This window comes from Mustela nivalis (assembly GCF_964662115.1).
Source record: "Mustela nivalis genome assembly, chromosome: 10".
NCBI lineage: Eukaryota > Metazoa > Chordata > Mammalia > Carnivora > Mustelidae > Mustela > Mustela nivalis.
In genome coordinates, this window is record NC_139029.1 from 85,347,828 (window position 1) to 85,367,877 (window position 20,050).

The 20,050-nt window shown below is 33.2% G+C and overlaps 1 protein-coding gene across 7 annotated transcripts in view; it reads right to left on the bottom strand.

Annotated features, from left to right (window-relative positions):
* Nucleotides 1-20,050, bottom strand: part of COL11A1 (collagen type XI alpha 1 chain) — a 204,941-nt gene that overhangs the window by 84,855 nt on the left and 100,036 nt on the right. For all 7 annotated transcript variants that reach the window (XM_082686179.1, XM_082686184.1, XM_082686181.1 and 4 more), the window contains 9 exons: nucleotides 17,146-17,199; nucleotides 15,536-15,580; nucleotides 15,294-15,347; nucleotides 15,169-15,213; nucleotides 10,116-10,169; nucleotides 8,463-8,570; nucleotides 5,411-5,464; nucleotides 259-312; nucleotides 82-126 (listed from right to left, as the gene is read on the bottom strand). In XM_082686179.1, coding sequence (XP_082542305.1) covers nucleotides 82-126; nucleotides 259-312; nucleotides 5,411-5,464; nucleotides 8,463-8,570; nucleotides 10,116-10,169; nucleotides 15,169-15,213; nucleotides 15,294-15,347; nucleotides 15,536-15,580; nucleotides 17,146-17,199 — 513 coding nt within the window. The remainder of the gene's footprint in view (nucleotides 1-81; nucleotides 127-258; nucleotides 313-5,410; nucleotides 5,465-8,462; nucleotides 8,571-10,115; nucleotides 10,170-15,168; nucleotides 15,214-15,293; nucleotides 15,348-15,535; nucleotides 15,581-17,145; nucleotides 17,200-20,050) is intronic.

The window sequence follows — 20,050 nt, forward strand, 5'->3', positions numbered from 1 at the left end:
GTATTTTTGAAAAGAATTATCTTGGAAAATTAAATCCAGACCGAAAAATGAAAAGCATGATTTTAAAATCAAGGCACCCACCGTTGGACCACGCTGACCCCGAGGGCCTGGTTTACCAGCGACACCCTGCCAAAGACAATTTAAACAGTTTCAGTGTGTAGCAAATCACAGTCCACTGTGAGTCGAGTGCCGAGTGATAGGTACTCATGCGAGAACATTAAATTCCACAGTTTAAGGGAATATGCTTATATATCATACCCGTGCCCCTTTCTCTCCATTGGCACCTGGAAACCCAGGAAATCCAGTGGAACCCTACAAGAATAAAAGCAAGAAACAATGAGCATGGTAACTAACATTTTTAGCCATAGGCTGCAAACCTCTTGGAACACACTGAGTCTCACAAGCTGGTAATATTTAAATCAGACACAGAATTTTAAGATACTATACAACTTCTATGAATCTATTTGAAAATGAACTTACAGTGACATCTGAGATCCTAGAAGCATTGAAAGCATGAATTGATAAAAAGAAATTTCAGTTTTTAACTTTAAAATAATTATTCAGATATCATTTCTCATATTAGAAAATAGCAATTAAAGGACATTTTAGATAGAATAATTTTGACTTACAATTCTATATCATGAGTATGAATAATTAGATGTTAAAATAGGATTTTTATAAAAGTTTTCCTGAATTAACATTATTGTATTCGCATACTTACCACTTTTTAGTTTATTTTTAATACCTTTAGAACTAAATAAAATCATAAAGACTAACAATCTTCTTCCACCTTTTCCGTTTGATGTTTGACTGTGGTTAGATCTAGCTGAGAGTCTAAATCAGGAAGCCTTAGCATTAAAATTATAAAATCCTGTTTTTATATACCTTTTTTAATACCTTTAGAACTAAATAAAATCATAAAGACTAACAATCTTCTTCCACCTTTTCCGTTTGATGTTTGACTGTGGTTAGATCTAGCTGAGAGTCTAAGTCAGGAAGCCTTAGCATTATATTATAAAATCCTGTTTTTGGAATTCCAAAGACATAACTTCAAGACTTATGTTTATCATGCATTCACCTATGTAAGCTGGGTATATTACTTATCCTCTTTGAGCATAGTATTTTATCATGCAAAATGAGGGCACTTACCCACAAATTATAGGCACTTTGAATTTGTGGGAGGTTGGGATAAAGTAAGGCAAGGTATAAAAATGATAATAGTAGATAACAATAAATACTGGTTATTTAGAGATGTAATAAGCACAGTAAAGGCATCATGCCATTTCATCCACAAACAGCCACATTTTACAGATGGATTGTAATTCTCCCATTTCGCCTAGTGCCTATGTCCAGATTTTAATCTGTTTTCAGAGATTCCTTTGAACATGACTGTGAATGATTTGCCCCATCACTGAATCATGAAATAGAACAGATTAAGGGTCAGATCCTTTCTCCTCAACTTGCTAACTATGAGACTCTGGAAAGGGTGAGAGGGCTTCCAAATACTCACTTTTCCTGCTCAGACCACTACACAAATTAAATGCAATAACCTGTAAAGTATCAAGCAAAGAGTAGTAGACACTTCCCCACATGTTAAGGGAGATGTAACAAAGCCTTTTTTGACTTGAATCCATTCCCTGCATTTTTATCCTTCCATTCATTTGGATTTAATTACACCTAAAATAATATTTCTCCAAGAGGCATGTGGCCACTCCATAACAGAATAATCCAGAGTGATTCCATACTATCAGGATCTATCTCTCTGGCAGTAGGATCCAGAAACCTGCATTTTAAACCGTTTTTCAAGGTGATATATACAACAGATACCAATTGTATTTCCTCCTCAAGTCAGGAAAATCGTATGTGAAGGCTTATGGGAGCTGATGATCAAAACAATAACCCCTGGTAGTCACTGCTAACGTTCTTCTTATGACCCATTTCCCAATATATTCTGATTCATGTCTATAGAGATTACTATGTGATTTACCTGAGGACAATTGTTAGGACATGTAATGTTCATATAATGGGGAAATAATGTCTGCAAATTACATTTTTTAAAGGGCTTTCAAAGCCATTGCTCTTTCTCTACAGAGAATCAGAAAGTTAGATCTGGTAGAGCATTACTGTGTGACTACTCTAAGAACCTGACAAATGACTATAATCCAACATGGAAGTAATCTATTCTATCAGATTTTATTTGAGAACAAATACTCATTTCTGTCTTGAGTAGAATAGATAACTAATCATATTTATAGAGACTCAAAACAAATTGCTCTATGCATCAATTTTATTTTTTTTAAAGATTTTATTTATTTATTTGACAGACAGAGATCACAAGTAGGCAGAGAAGCAGGCAGAGAGAGAGGAGGAAGTAGGCTCCCTGCTGAGCAGAGAGCCCAATGCGGAGCTCGATCCCAGGACCCTGGGATCATGACCTGAGCCGAAAGTAGAGGCTTTAACGCACTGAGCCACTCAGGTGCCCCCATCAATTTTATTTTTAATAAATTTATTTTCTTACATAGTTTCTGCTCTAAGCAACTTATAGGAAAAGAATAAAAATGTCCAAACCACCAACTAAACAGTTTATAATATATGGGCATATTCTTCCTCTTTTCTCACATAAGGGGTTACCACCAAAATATACAATTTCCATGAAAAGGCATTATAATGCTTTTAAAAGGGATTCACAGACCTGTACCCCTGGGGATAAAAATATATGTTTATAAAAAATAAAAATTAAAAAATAAATAAATAAAATAAAATAAAAGGAAAGAACAAACACAAACAAATGCCCAAAAGTCAAAGGTTAATGATGAAATTGGCCCACCAACTGTGAAACTTTCAAAATTATTTAAATGTTGTTTTAAATATAAAGAATCCTAAAAATAAATAAAATAAAATAAAATCCTAAAATAAATAAATAGTTAAACTAGATTTTACTTTTTGAAGTAACTGTCATTTTATAGTACTTACAGAGGTGCAACTCTCAAGTACCCATTGTGATTTATATCATTAGAAAGTTATCAAATAAGTTATATTGTCTAATTATAGCCCTTAAATCTCCTAAAAGAGATTAGCAGCCAAATTTCACTTTTAGTACAATACAGATTTAAATCTATTCAAAATTAATTAGTTTCCACATAGGAAAAAAATGTAAAGCTATCTTTGATCTTTGATGACCCCATTATTTTTTGTTTTGGGACCAAGAAACATAAATCATTTTTGGTCATAAGAAAGTTGTTATAGCGAAAAGTAATATTAAAAAAATAAAAACCAAAGTTTCAGACATTTTGGCTAAAGAGTAAAGAAAAACGTTTGAAGGAAGAAGGATTTCTCTCCAATTATTCTGTTGCATTTTGTTAATAAAAATAACTCAAAGAATATTGAACAAAGTATTGTCTTAGAAAAAAAAAACAGAAGAAAATAAGAATGTCAAATAAAGGAATATTATGTTCATTCAAGTAATATGACGGTTTTCTGTTTTTAAATCAAAACTCCACAACTGCAGTTCAACGTGGTAATTAGATCAAGAACTCTTCAAGCAATCTATGGATAGGTTAAGGTTGTGGATTTTGCAGGGAATGTCTTTTTTTTACAGAATACTTTTGAAAATGCTTGACATTTGAGAGGAAAGAAACTAGGAAACAGAGCAGTGTATTAGAGACAATATTTAAAAGGTAAAACTTACTAATCAATGTTCTAAATGTAGTTAGAAACCTTTAAATGATGCTCCTGTTATTCTTAAATCACAAATGAATTGACTCTCATTTTAGAAGAGCTCAAGTATATGTTTACTTCTTACTCTACAAGGAAATGCATATTTTCTAGAAACCCAATGGAAAAATTATAAAACAAAGCCACACACAGCAAGCCTAATATATTGTCATCACATGACAACGAACAAACACAAATATTATGCAGTTCACATTTGTCAAGAAGAAAGACATTCTGGTTTCCCAATGATTATCTGTGAAACTTATTAATAAATATGTTTGGGGATTATTATATAAATAGGATTTATCCTCATGTACTATATCTGTCAAGCATAAATGGGTCAAACAGAGGAAAAGGAAATAGAGAGATAGAAAGATAGAAATAGATAGATGATAGATAGGTAGATAATTGCATGGGCATATATCCATCTTAACAGTAATAACCAAAATGTATGTATTAATTTATTTAACCACTTTTTTTAAAAGATTTTATTTATTTATTTGACAGACAGAGATCACAATAGGCAGAGAGACAGGCAGAGAGTGAGGGGGAAGCAGGCTCCCTGCTGAGCAGAGAGCCCGATGCAGGACTCGATCCCAGGACCCTGGGATCATGACCTGAGCCGAAGGCAGAGGTTTTAACCCACTGGGCCACCCAGGCACCCTTTATTTGACCACTTTAATTAACTAGTCAATACATGAAGTGCAGCCTTGACAAAGTTTTAGGATTAGCTTGAGGAAAAGTAGTCACCAAAGTAAACCTATATTTAAAACCATCCATCTTTATGCTTAAAATATGTATATTTCAAATAGTTAAAAGTAGCACTTGAGTTCTGTCATAGATGGAATGGTGGCCCCAAATCAATATATCCAATATTCAAATCTCTGGGACTTGGATGTTGCCTTATTGGGAAAAAGAGGTCTTCATAGGTGTACATTAAGTGGAGGATCTTGAAATGAGATCATCCTGGATTATCCAGGTGGTCCCTAAGTATAAGGACAAGTGTCTTTATAAGAGACAGAAGAAAAGACAGAGAGAGAAAAAAAAAAGGCTATGTGAAGGCAGTAGAGATTATAGATAATCAGACACAAATCAAGGACCACCCTGGGCTACCAGAAACTAGAAGAGGCAAAGATAGACTCTCCCCTAGAGCTTTTGGAGGGGCTGGGGACCCTGCTGACAGCTTGATTTTAGGCTCCTGGTCACAGGAACTGTAAGAGAGTAAATCTCCATTGTTTTAAGTCACCAAGTCTATAGAGATTTGTTACAGTAGCCCTAGGAAACAAATACTGTGGCAATGAGGCAAAATAAAGATGATGAAACATGTTACTACAATTCTTTTCTTTTCTTTTTTTTTAAAGCTACAACTGGAAATTCCAACCCTTAGGGTACTGGAAATGAAATCAAAAGCTATTCTGCATCACATATCATCCCCATTATAACTTTTAGATATACTAGGATGTCACCCTGGAAGTAACTGACTATGCTTTCCTTTCATGACCCTGCATGCTAAAATCCTCCAATCCATAATCACCTATGCTCTCTGAGTTCCCTGCACACCAGGTACCCACATATGCCATGTCTTTCCCTTATGAAACTATATTTTAAGGATTTATCATCTTTAGGTTACAAACTGAAAGGTAATTAGTGTGATTAATTTCTACAAATGTGGAAAAAATCAAGCTAATTGTTTTACCTTTGGACCTTGTCTCCCCGGATATCCTGGTAATCCTGGAACGCCGAGTTTCCCCTAAAGTTAAAAAAAATAATAATAATGACAAATAAAAATTCTAAGTTGAATTAAGTTCCAATTATGAGTTTAGTGATTTTTCTAAAAGTCAGAACCACATATATGAATACCAGAAAGGAAGGTTTACAAGTTTTCACCATAGTTTACTTACATTATATTTCCTCATTTGAATAGGGAAAAATTGCTTTGGACATATTTCTAATTCTATAATGTTTGCTAACTTAACTTCTGTGTAAGTGACTGTGCCTTCTTTGGGGACACAGAACCCTGAGATAAAGAGAATTCTAGGGCTCTTTCAGAACTCTCAAGCAGGAATAAAGAAAACGTTTTTCAACTTGAGTTTTTCAACTCAAGCAAGAATAAAGAAAAAGTTTTTCAACTAAGTTTTTCAAAATTAAAACTATTTAAAATTAGTTGATGTAGTTAGAACTACATTTAGATTTTATCATTTCAATTAAAGTGAATCTTTTTGATAAAATTATTTCATTTCTCATTGTAAATATAAATAAAGCAAGCAATCATGAGTTATTTAACTATTTCTCACTGAGTAATTTAAATAACTACAAGAAATTCTGACCTAATTTTTGAGCAACGTTTCTTCTTTTATTAAAAATTCTGGATAAATCTGGGTAAATAGATATATCAAATGTTGCAAATTACAGCTAAATAGAGCATTAATTGTAGAGCATTAATTCGTGCAGGTGAGGACTTAAATGAACCAAAATTTTGTTCCAGTTCAATACTGCCTTTCAATCTAAAAGTGCTAAAACAAATGGTGAATTACAGCAAAGTCCAAAGAGGTGTAACAAATACCAAGAGGTTTAAAGTATTACACTAAGAAAATTTCTCCTAGAAGAACAAAGCATTAATTTCAAAATACAGGCAGAGAGAAAACTGAATTAAATTGAATGACTTGAATCAAATATGTTTGTGGAATTTTACTGTGATTTATTTTCCTCAAGATTTTATAAAAGCGCAGTTCATATATAAAATATTATTTACCAAACTTAGACATTAGTAAGCACATAATATCATTATTTCCAATATATATTTAAACAAAATAAGTACAAAAACAAAAATCCGGATAACTACAGATAATGGTATAAGATGAACAGTAACTTTATAAACAATAAATATTTTACTAGATACATCAAGGCAAGAAAACAGGAATATAGTTTATGATCCTGTTACTAGAGATTGAACTAAAGAGTTGTCTGATTCAAGATCAACATTGCATAGGTAAGAAGACTTCAGATGGAAAATATGCAAACAAGCCCTAAAAATCTTGCTTATAATGATGTCCCTTTGGATATATTGTTATCATATCGGTTTTATGTCACTGATTTCAAGGTTAATGAAATTCTCTAATTACGCTCAGAAAGGCTTTGTGTCCTATGTTAATTACTGTATTATAATATAAACTCTTATTCACTTCAGAGTCATTTCAAAATAAATCCAGACAGAAAATTTGTTTGCATTTTCAATATGGTGATAGGCAACTTCAATAAAGGGAAAATAATAATGAAATACTAAAAATGAAGAACTGTGGAATAAAGTCCTGATGCTTCTGAAGAGATGGGGGAATTATTTACACAGAATAAAGTAGAGCAAGGATGAGAGGAAGGTTCAGAATAATCTACAGCTATTGGCACGGGAGTACTTGAAGTGGAAGGGTCATCGGGCTTTGTAAGCCCCTATTTTTGCCCACTCTTTGCTTCCCCTGCCTAAACGCAATAACATTATGCAGCAGTTCACAGTTGGCAGTTGGGAGGGTAAACCTGTAGAAGAACCACTACATCAGGAGTCCTAATGACATGAGGAAATGCTTTCTTACTTCTCTAATCACGGTGTGTGAATAATTTTTTCTTCATATATTTTTTTCATACATTTTTCTTCTGAGACACGATGGTAAGAAGGGAAATTAAAATCTTCTTAAGTGGCATGGAATTTCTGTATTTTATAGAATAATGGAGGGCTCAATACAGAAGATTTGGAAAGTAGACATACATATTATAAGAAAGGAAATCATCTGAATTACACCACCAAAAAATAATTATTATTTATATTTTTCCTTAGTGTATGCAATAGGATAACACTTGCCACAGACATTTCTTGTTCTTTCTTAATTTAACGTCATAGTTACATTTATAAGGTGTTCACATCAATAAATACACTATGAAGGCAAAATTTCAATGTTGTGTAATATTAAATGTAAATATAAATATAATGGTTGAAAATATTTTTTAACATATTACTTTCAGCACCATGGCTATGAAACCAATGAGTATTAGAATTATCTGGGGATGTTTTTTAAAACATAGCAGTGCTTATGTTAACCCCAGACTAAAATTAAAGTCTTCTGAAGTTGGGCTTGGACAACAGCATTTTTTAAAAACACTTGCTCTGGAAATGCATGTTTATGTGAAAAAAATAGAAAGTGTACATTTTGGCTTGAGGAGCAAAGATCATTCTACTTCTTCTGAAACCATAAGCTGCCCATCTTTCATTGATTTCTTGATCCTTTGTTAATCAAACTCAAATTCTTCGTCTCTGATGTGGAAGAGCTTGAATTGCTGCTGATTCTAGTTGGCCAAGGAGAACAGAGCAGATGGACAACAAGGGAGAGTAAAAAAGGATAATGGACCCATTTCATGGTTGTACTCGTAACAGTAAATGGATATGCTTGAAATGTCATTGAATCCTCTAGATTTCTGACATGGATGGCTAAAAATATTTTTTCTTTTTTTAAAGATTTTTTTTATTTTTTTTTTATTTACTTGAGAGAGAGACAGTGAGAGAGAGCATGAACGAGGAGAAGGTCAGAGAGAGAAGCAGACTCCTCATGGAGCTGGAAGCCCGATGCGGGACTCGATCCGGGGACTCCAGGATCATGACCTGAGCCGAAGGCAGTCGTCCAACCAACTGAGCCACCCAGGCGTCAAATGACAATGAAATATCATCTGCAAGAGCACCTGGGAATTTAAAGTTGTTCACTGACCTTTTCTCCTGCTTGACCAGAAGGACCAGGATCTCCAGTTGGACCTGCTCGACCCTTAGGTCCTTCGGGGCCATCTTCTCCTCTTGGACCTACTTGACCAACTTCTCCCTGAAACACAGAGGAACATTCTTATAATTTAAAATACACTGGAGACTGAATAATAGAAATTATAGTGTATCAAAAAGTCATATTTTCCAACTCCTCATTTGTTGACTCATTTTTTTATTTAGGACAAAGAGGTGTGAAAATCTTTGATTTCATCAATCTTTCCATTAGTAAGTAAACAACTTAATATAATCTGACATTTGAAAACCTACAGAAGTCCAGTGTTGCCATGTTTCATAGTAAAGTAATTTTAATGCATCTGTGTTGCAGAAAGAAAGAAAAAAGTAAAAATCATGGTTAGATTGTGGAGGGTGACAGAATAATCAAACCCAAAATATGCCACTTGGGCATGAAGATTATTTTGAGTTGAAGGCAATTGAAAAGCAGCAGAAGCCAAAGAAGATGCTAAAAGCAAGATATAAATTTGCAAAGGAGCCATCCCTTCCCTCTCTACAACAAAGGACAAAAGTTAATCACTGGAGACTGCTAGACACCAGAGGAGTCTACATGACAAATTCTACTAATTAGCCTTTATCTAATTGCTCTTCCATATATCTACCTTCCTTCAATTTGCAGTCCTACAAACTCAAAGTCCTTTTCCTTGTCATGTCTCTAAAAATGCATTCGTGCTTTGCTAAAATGCCAGATAAGCCCACATTCTAACCACCTGCTTCGAATTAATTATCATGGAGTGCTCCCGCATATACGCATGAGGCACATGCTAGAAACCTTCTGTTTGTTGTTCTCTTGTTAATCTGTCTTTTGTCAATCTAATTTTACAGGGCCCCAAACTAAGAACCTAGCAGGTTAGGAGAAAAAAGTAATTTTCCTTTCTGACAATAGCAGTTTTTGAAATCACTGTTTGGAACACATGAAAAATGTCTCCATTTTAGACTTTGGTTGTCACCTTGAAATGTGTAAGTTATTACCCCCATTCTGGAAACAGACATTACGTATTTTTTAGCGAAACAAAAATATTCTGAAGTATGCTTCTTTGATATCAGGTATTATTGTGTTAGATATAAAATAATTCTTCCCAATAAAACACAGCTTAGTTTCCTTTAGGGAACTCACATTTTTGTTTGTTTTCTAGACACTCATTACCAGAAAAAAAGTATACCACTTTTTCAATCAAAAATTCAAGATCACTAATAATGGAAGTTCAAGAAAGTTGCAGATATATGGTTTCCAAGCAACACATCTCACTACAAAATTTAGAAGAAACCTATAAAACTACACCTTTTAAGCAATTTGAGCATCAACTTAGAAAAAAAATTATAAACAATACTATTCAACTTTATATACACACATGCGTATAGGCTACAGAACACATGGAAATTTAATATAATATCTGAAAGACCATATTTCTTCCATAAAAACTAACATGTCTAATTTTCACATAAAAACAAAGAAGCAAAGTCTCAGATAGTATGAATATATTTATTTATCCTGTGCTTGCTGTATTTAAATATAAGATTATACATACACACAGCACACATACATACATACATACATTTATGTTCTGGTATGAATTTTCTTCTTACTTACTCTATCACCTTTAAGACCCATGTCACCTTTGAATCCTGGAAAACCATCTTCACCCTAAAAATAGAAGTAATAAAACACGTGTTGAATGATTTGTTCGAATTAAACTAAAATATGGCTATATAAAATATGAACAATGATAATTTAGGGAAAATTGTTCTGAGAAATGTGAATCATGTTGTGAAACTTCCTTCTGTCTATTTTAACCTTTATCACCCATATGCTCTCATTTCCTATTGTTACATGGCTCTAAGTTACTCTAGGAAATTTTTCTCAAATGTGTCCATTAAATCTTCTTTATCTTATGGGAAAAATAACCATTCTCTTTATAACAGCCTATATCCTATGCCATTTGAACGAGGAAAGAATAAATATTTAAATAATTTAAAAATATCATTTTAACTTTGGAATACAAGAACATTTGACGACCAAATAAAATGTCTTTACCTTTAGATTTACTAATTCATACCAAAGAATATTATATCATATATTTTGTATCACATCCTTTAGATAAGTGCCTTCTAGCTCAACTTGTCTTCGATATTACAATCTCTTTCAGATAAAAAATAAGCAAACCGTTATTATCTTTTACATATACACTGAGAATGCTCATTATCACAACAGACCAATAATACTGAAAATTGGGCCTTCTTTAATCAAAGAGAGCAGATATTTTGACTCTGGCAATATTTCATACCATTCTTAATGAAATCTAGACTTTTAAAACTAAGCTTTATGAACAAACTTGCTGTCTCTTAATTTCAAGAAAATTAAATAAAAAAAAATAAATTGCTAAGGAATAACCATTCAACTTTTCAATAGCATTAATTGAGCATTACTCTGTTCAGAGTACTACGAAGTATTTTGAGATATTTGTTTTAACAATAAAAACTGAAGGTATAACGTTTGCATTAATTTTGGTACAAATGGAGTAGAATGGTGTTCAGAGAAGAAAGAAATGATGATGTTGATGATGATGATGATGATGATGATGGTGGTGGTGGTGGTGGTGGTTCCGGTGTTCGGAGTGAGGCAAGAAGTTAACTGAAGAAGGTTTGACAGAGAAGTTAGCATCTTAATTAGGAATTAGAAAATGATGTGACTTGCAGAGTTTGGGGAAAAAACATGTCAGGTCGAGTATGTGAATAGAGATAGCAAGATTGGCCCATTTACTTCCACATCCTGCTGCCAAACGAAGTCTATAAAAAACCAAAATTGATCACATCAATTTTTACTTTAAAGCACCTTAATGGTTCCAAACTTCTAATTATGAATATAAGCTGCCAACCTCGCTCCCTCCTAACCATGATCTACCCTTGTTTGTTCATTTTGGCAGTCTTATCTTTGGTCTCGAATGTCCCTTTCACCCCCACCCAACAACACCCTGGCATTGAGTACGAGAAAAAACTTAATTACCTATATTTCCATTTGTAATTTTTTTTTTTAGATTTTATTTATTTATTTGGGGGGTGGGCAGAGACAGAAGCAGACTCCTCACTGAGGAGGGAGCCACACACAGGGCTAGACCCCAGGATCCTGAGACATGTAATGGACTGAGCCACCCAAGTGCTCCTCCACTTGTAATTCTCGCATTGGTGGCCATTATCATATTCACACCTCCAAATCCTTTATCTCCTCCATCTACCTCTGTTTACCTTCACTCTTCTTTCAAGACTCAGTTCATAATTCTGCTATGAAATTTCTCAAGACTTCAATCTCTACCCAACCCTTACCCTAAAATTAATCCCTCTATCCTGTGGGCTCCCTCTGAGCATTTACTATTTTAACAACATCCCATTCTGCACTTAGGAGATCATAGTTCTTTCTTTTACTAAATGGTAGAAATAAAGATTTCTGTCTAATTAACCTCTACACCTCCAGTGCCTAGTACATTTTTGATCCTTTGTAACCATGATATTTAATAAACGTTAACTAAATGGATATTTACTAAATGAACACACCTTAGTGTGTGTTTAGCAAGTTATGTTAAGGTCCATAAAATGTCAGATAATTATGAATATATGAGACCTAAACCTAGAAAAAAGATTCAATCTGGTATTTTGCCTAAACTTAAAAATTCTAACAGGTCTAGAAATTTCCTTTAAGACAAAGGCATGAGGTTTTCAACATTCTGGCTATAAGTAGCCATGTATGTAGGATCCTCTCTATACTGAATGCAACTGGGCAGTAATAGAGGCTTAAAAGCTGAAAATGACCATTTAACTTCCTATTGACTATTGTCTTCATTACCTTCTCCCTAGAGAGAAAGGTAATTACACAGTTGCCAAATTTAGTTTAAAGAACACTGCAATTGAAGTAAAAAAATCAATAACAGTTTTTGGGATTTTTCCAGGCAGAAATTTTTGTTTCAGGAGAAAAAATAGTGGACTAGATGCTATTTCTGTGACACTTTTGTTCTCAATACATTCACAATTAGAAAATAAAGTAGAGAAGCAAGTAAGAAATAAATTAGATGACTTAAATGTTAGGTATATCCTTACAACAAGTGGTGTTTTAAAAAACAAGTGACACTATCAAGTTATTAAGTTTTCCAGTCCTAAAACTATTAGGTCTACATTAATCTTCGGAAAAGAAAAAAGGAAACAGTTTTAGAATATGTGTAAAAGAGGAATTCATCTATGCCATTTGGTTCATTGGATTATGTTGCTTAAGTTCTAAGGAACACATCTATCTGAACAACGGAGAATTTTAATCCTAGTTAGGGTACTTACTATTTCACCTTTAGTTAACAATTAATGTTGTTATGTGTAAAAAGAAAAAAAAATTCAACTTCCTTATGTCTTTAAAGATAGTCCATTATAATATGTACTCAGGAGACAAAATAAACAACAGGTATTAAAATTCATAAAGATTTAATGATTCTTCAGAGCCTAAAAATAGGGACAACTCATCCTTAGGAAAAAGTTTCCACTAACTTTTATATAAAATTTCTCTAAACTAGATTAGATAAAATAACAGATGTAAATAAAATAAAGGATAAAATAAAAGGTATAGCTGAAAAATACCTGAGCGATTTTTTAAGGAAAAAGTTCTCATTTTATAGATTGAAAATACAACCTAGAGAAACGAGACAATGTGCCTGAGCTTACCAGTCCAGTTAGTATGAGAACTATCACTGGGACTTAGAAATTCCACTCTCAACTTAAAATTTCAGTTCTTTTTCTCCATATCTACTTGTTGCTTTTGAGACTATACACCATTCAAAACAACCAATAATCTCAAGTTGTTTTTCTACACATAAGCAGTATACATTTTCTTTTTCCTGGCTGTTTCTCATCTGTAATTTTATTTACCTCTGTCATATTGCCACTACCCCTTTTTCCACCAAGCTCACAACTTTCCCATCCCAATTAAACACCTTTCCTTTAAACACTGGCTTTCCTAAAAAAAGGTTGAAAAAATGGAAGACACTTATTCCAGAGACAAATTTGAATTGATACTTAAATGTCTTAACAAGAAAAATTCCAGGGGTGCCTGGATGACTCAATCCGTTAAACGTCTGCCTTTGACTCAGGTCATGATCCCGGGGTCATGGGATTGATCCCTGAGTAGGGCTCCCTGCTTGGCGAGGAGCCCGCTTCTCCCTCTCCTTCCAATTCCTGCTCTCTCTCACTATCAGTTTCTCTCTCTCAGATAAATAAATAAAATATTTTTTAAAAATCAAGAAAAATTCCACAGATGATACATATATGTGTGCACAGGCCACCTGCAAATAATTACAAGTTCAACCCTATTTGATCAGTCATTGTGCTCAGCAAGACATTATATCCTCAAGTTCTTCTGTGATGGTAAGAATGAATTGGGATTCCCATTAAAGTAGCTGAGTTCATTTCAAACGCATGACATTTTTCATACAATAGAACTGAATATAACTGCATAACTTGACAATGTGTCAGTTACTTTTTATTTTTTTAGAAAAATAAAATACAATGGGGATAGAAGTCCATCCTTTTTTGTTATCCATTCCTTATTGATGTCAAATCCACATAAGGTGCTGTGTATGTGTGTGTCTGTGTCTGTGTGTGTCTGTGTCTGTGTGTATGTCTGTGTCTGTGTTTGTAACATTATGCCTATGGGAATAAAGTTATCCTTAAAACCAAATTTACATTAATTTTTCAACAAAGCTACAAATATTTTATTTTAAACTCTAACTTTTAAATGTAATATTATAGTAAGCATTAACAATACTGACTGTGAGTAATGCCATTTTATTTTAACATAATCACTGAAGGATTTGGGGGATCTACACTGACATTAAGCATCTATGTAAAAAACAAAATCTCAATTTCTGTTTCTTTGTCCAAAGACAAGCTATGGGGCACCTGGGTGGCTCGGTCGTTAAGCATCTGCCTTCGGTTCAGGTCATGATCCCAGAATCCTGGAATAGAGTCCGACTTCGGGTTCCCTGCTCAGCAGGAAGCCTGTTTCTCCCTCTCCCACTCCCCCTGCTTGTGTCCCCTCTCTCGCTCTCTTTCTGTCAAACAAAGACAAACTACAAATGCTCTATAAAAAATCCCACATTCTTTTATCCACTTCTGCCTAGTTTTAATGTTTATTTCCTTCCCATTAATACTTTTGCTTTGCATACAGTATAATGTATAAAGACTTCCTCTTCCTCCAATGGACTTAGGGTACTTCTAACTTTTGTACTGCATTCCAGCTTAAGAATTTGGAGGATTTTAGCAAAGAAAGAAAGGAATAAACATGCCTCTGTTATGCATACAACTGGATATTGTGTAAATCCTGTCATTAATTTATTTATAAAACAACTCTATGTTTTATAAAAGATAAACACATGTAAGAAAAAAAGGATACAGAATTAATTCTGTTTATGACATATCTTTGCTTCTGTTCTATAATTTAGTCCTCACCCCAAGGTATAATCTTTTTTCAAAAAAGAAAATCTGGCTTTCATTGTCTGGTATCAAGTAATTATTTAATATATTGGGAAAGGAAATGTCTGTTGAATAAATTTAAATTTGGGGGGTTAATAGATATATGGCAATTAAAATCACCTAAATAAATTATATTTTACCTTTTCACCTTTAGAGCCTTTGAGACCTCTGACACCATCTGCTCCCTATGGAACAAATTAGAAAACTTAAATGATTATAATATTTTACATTCAAATTAAATGGTGTGAAAAAAAAAAACATTTACCTTTACTCCCCGGGGACCAGGGTAGCCAATAGGACCCTGTGGGCCAGGAGGACCCTAAAAAAGACCCATTGTTATTTAAATATATAATACATTGAAAGTGCTATTCATTCACACACTATAATTTTACCAAATAATCTACAAGAATATGGCATTTTTCTACTGTTGGTAGAGATGACCAAAGTAAGAGATTTTCTCTTAGACATAAGGTGACAGAGCATTTACATGGATACTTTGTAACATACCAGAGCACCCTTTTCTCCAGACTGGCCTTCTTTTCCAGGATGACCCTATATTTAGGAAAACATAATACTGTTAAGATTCAATATTAATGGTAGTCTATAACATTATGAAGTTTTTTCCTTTCTTTTTTTAATTTTTCTAATCTAATGTTGCAAAAGATACTGAACCTTTTGCATCGGGGCATATGGCTTTAAATGACATTGGAAATTGTAGCATTTTGAAGGAAACATAACAAGGTTATATTTCGTGGATATGTTTCACCAACTACATAATGTATTTGAAAGTCTGGAAAAAGTACATGAAACAATACAGAATGTTCATCAACAATTCAATCCCAGTATCAATTAGTTCTTACATAAAGGCGCGTGTTTCAATATAACTTCTATTTTGCATATTGATCAAATAATCAAACGTGCATCTTTAAAAGGCAGCTAAGGCATATGAATGGGACATTAGAAAACATAGCAAGATCACAAATACTGAAAGTGTTAATAACAAAATTATTGACAGTCAGTAAGCAAAAATGTTTAACTCCATCACAATTATATCCAGTAAAAATTTTAGATCTCAGCTAAATATATAAGTAGTTTGAGGAGAAAAAAATAAGTGTAAATAACAAATTTTTTGAAGTAACAACTGAAATGTTGAGGTGGTTCAGTCAGGTGGACATTTGGTTCAAGTCATGATCCCAGGGTCCTGGGATCCAGACCTACGTCTGGCTTCCTGCTCGGTGGGGAGCCTGCTTCTCCCTCTCCTACTGCCTGTACTCTCTCTCAGTATCTCTGTCACTATCTCTGTCTTTCTCTCTCAAACAAACAAACAAATAAATAAATAAGATCTTTAAAGAAAATCAGTTAGAGATATAATTACACATTTTTATTATTATGCATTGGGTATAATTACATGGTATTTCTAGCATATAGAAATTTCTGAAGGTTGGAGAATTTTTATGGAAGATGGTTAAGGAAATTTACAAATGGTGAGAAATTACTCCTGGACCCTCAGGAAACATGGACTTTAAGAGAGAATGGGAAAATGCTTTCCATGGGGAAAAAAAAAAAGACCACAAGAAATGTATACCAATAAAGACATTTTGAGCATACCAAGAGAAAGGGAGTAAATCTATTTGCCTGGAACTGATGGTTTATGAGGAAGTAGGACAATCTTGAGATTCTGGCATCAGAGTACTAGAATGAGTTTATCCAAGGACTACTGAATGATCCTTAAAGATTTTGTAATATGTAAGTGACATGATGAAATGGTATTTTAGAGGGATCAATGTTTCATTACTGGTTCAATTTGTTTTTATCACTGACTTCAGAAAATCTACTTCTAAAATACATGTGAACCAGGGCGCCTGCGTGGCTCAGTGGGTTAAAGCCTCTGCTTTCAACTCAGGTCATGATCCCAGGATCCTAGGATTGAGCCCCGCATCAGGCTCTCTGCTCAACAGAGAGCCTGCTTCCTCCTCTCTCTGCCTGCTTCTCTGCCTACTTGTGATCTTTGTCTGTCAAATAAATAAATTAAAAAAAAAAAAACCTTTAAAATACATGTAAAATCTATTTTTGAAGATAATTTATAGAAATTTTAATGACAAGTAACTATTACTTACAGGAGGACCATCAGCTCCAGGAAGTCCTGCAAGGCCTGGTTTTCCTTGTGGACCCTTTCAGATAGAAAAAGAGAATATTCTATTTTAAAAAGTGAGAATAATGAAAAGTCTGACTTTTACATAGGAATATACTATTAATAAAATTCTTAATAATTCTCTAGCTTTTATCTATAGGCGATAAACATTTAAATGACTTTTAGATATATGAAGAAAACATTGTATTGAGATAAATGAAAACCAAATCTGACATATGCCAAAAGCATGCTAGTTTTTCACCTGCTTTATAGTCCTAAATGTATCTTTTTTTAAATTTACAAATTAGTTTTTGCCTACCATAGTAAACTAGAACTTAGAGAATAAAAAGAAAAACAATATAGGTCAGGAATATATGGATTTATACCACTGAAGAAGTAAACATTGCATATTTCCATCAAAGAAATTAATAAGTGCTAATTCAAATAATGATACAGTAACACTCATGGAACAAAACTAATTATTCAAATGTTTTAAGAAATATATCATAATGTGACACTTATTCATAGGACACAAAGAAAAACAAATCTAATATTTTGATGTCAAGGGACATAACCTAATGTGCAACTATTAACCCCAAGTAACTATTCAACTCATTACTCTAGTTTCTTTTTGACCATGGATGGTTTCAAACGTCTTGTAACATGCCATTACTACAGTAGGAACATGGTAAGAATGACTACCACAAGAAGTAAACTTTTCTTGATAGGAAGACAGCCATTCTGCTGAGAATAATTAACTTCTCAGGGCTCCAGAACCCAAACAATTATTCCTTACTGGTCAAGTAATTAGGCAGAATTTAGAAACAATTAAAAGGGAAAAGCTATATAAGCAAGCCTAGGTACTGAACACAATATCCGTTTCCATTCCCAGAGAGTATTTAGGAAACGTGTTATATTTATACAGACTGATAATCAAGAGTTTACAAGAGGTGTAACTTAAATCACAACAGAACAACAAAAAATTTGACAATAACCTTTAAACTGAACAATTTATATTTTCTAACCGAAGATAACTACATCTCACTTAAAGATTTAAATGTTTCCATTTACCACTCTTCAAAGTCAGTTTTAGTCAAGTAATCTAACATGTAATAACTATTGTAAACCATTATATTTTTAATGCTAATATTCTGTCTATCACATAAATTACATTTTGCTCTCAAGACAGTGGTCCTATTTCTTCAAAATGAGATGTAAAGTACAAATGCAGAACTATTCCATTAATTATTCTTATCAGCAACTGTGATATTTTATGACAATAAACTATAAGCAATACTACATGGATTTTCTATTGTTGCTATATTTAAGGAACTAGAAATATTAAAAATCTTGAGCTATAAATAGATTTTTTTAAAAAAATTAAGTTAACTATTTTGACTGGTGTGAGATATTATCTCACTGTAGTTTTGATTTGTAGTTCTCTGATGATGAGTGATGTTTTCATGTGTCTCTTTGCCATCTGGAATCTTCTTTGGGAAAGTGTCTATTCATGCCTTTTGCCCATTTCTTAACTGGATTATTTGAGTTTTGGGGGGAAGTTGAGTTGGTAAGTTCTTTATATTTTTTGGATACTAACATTTCATCAAATATGTCATTTGTAAATATCTTCTCCCATTCTGTAGGTTGCCTTTTAGTTTTGTTGACTGTTTCTTTTCACTGTGCAGAAGCTTTTAATTTTTATGAAGTATCAATAGTTTATTTTTGCCTGTGCTTCCCTTGCTTTAGGAGACATAGTAAGAACCTGATGTTTATAGTAGCATTATCAACAATAGCCAAATTATGGAAAGAGCCCAAATGTCCATCGACTGAAGAATGGATAAAGAAAATGTGGTATATATATCTATATCTATATATATACCTATATATATGTATATGTACACCACATCTATATATGTGTATACATATATATGTGTGTGTATGTATATGGATATATAAAAACACACATATATACATATATAAAAATGTGGAATATTAACCATAAAGAAGAATGAAATCTTGCCACTTTCAATAACATGGATGGAGCTAGAGAGTATTAAGCTAAGTGAAAAAAGTAATTTACTCAGAGAAAGACAAATACCATGTGATTTCACTCATATGTAGAATTTAAGAAACAAAAGAGATGAACATGGGGAAAAAAAGGAAACAGAGGCAAACCGAGAAACAGACTCTTAACTATGGAGCACAAACTGATAATTACTGGAGGGGAGCTTAGTGGGCAGATGGGATAAACAGGTGAGGAGGGGATGAAGGAGTGAACTTGTCACAGTGAGTACCAGGTGTTGTATTGTACACTGCACTGTATGTTAACTAGCTGGAATTTAAATGAAAACTCGGAGAAAAAAAAGTTAAAATCAATCCACCTCTTTCAGAATGGAAGCTCCGTGATAGCACAACATTTTGTCTTCTTTCTCAACTACCTGTTGTTTCCTTGGAGGGCTGGGACTTAAGATGAATGAATGAATATCATATTATATTTTTTAGATTTTAATAAAATAATGAAAATTTATTGTGTTTCTATGCATTATGTTAAGCAATTTATAGGTAGATAGGTAGGTAGATACACAGTCTTTTTTTTTTTTAATGGATATACAGTCCATTTTAAGCCTCAAACAATTTCATGAAGTATCATTGTCTAAAGAGTTTGGGTAAATTAGCCAATGTTAATACGTGACAGAGCTAGAGTATAAGTGAACACAGATCCATACCATGTTTCAAAGGCCTTGCCTTTGAAATTTACTTTGTGTCTTGTTATTTCATTCTTAACTCATAGAGTTACATAATACTATTTGTTTTCTCTAAAGCAATTAATATATGAGTGATATAAATACTGACATCAATCAAGCTATAGAAAATATTCAGTATATTCATGT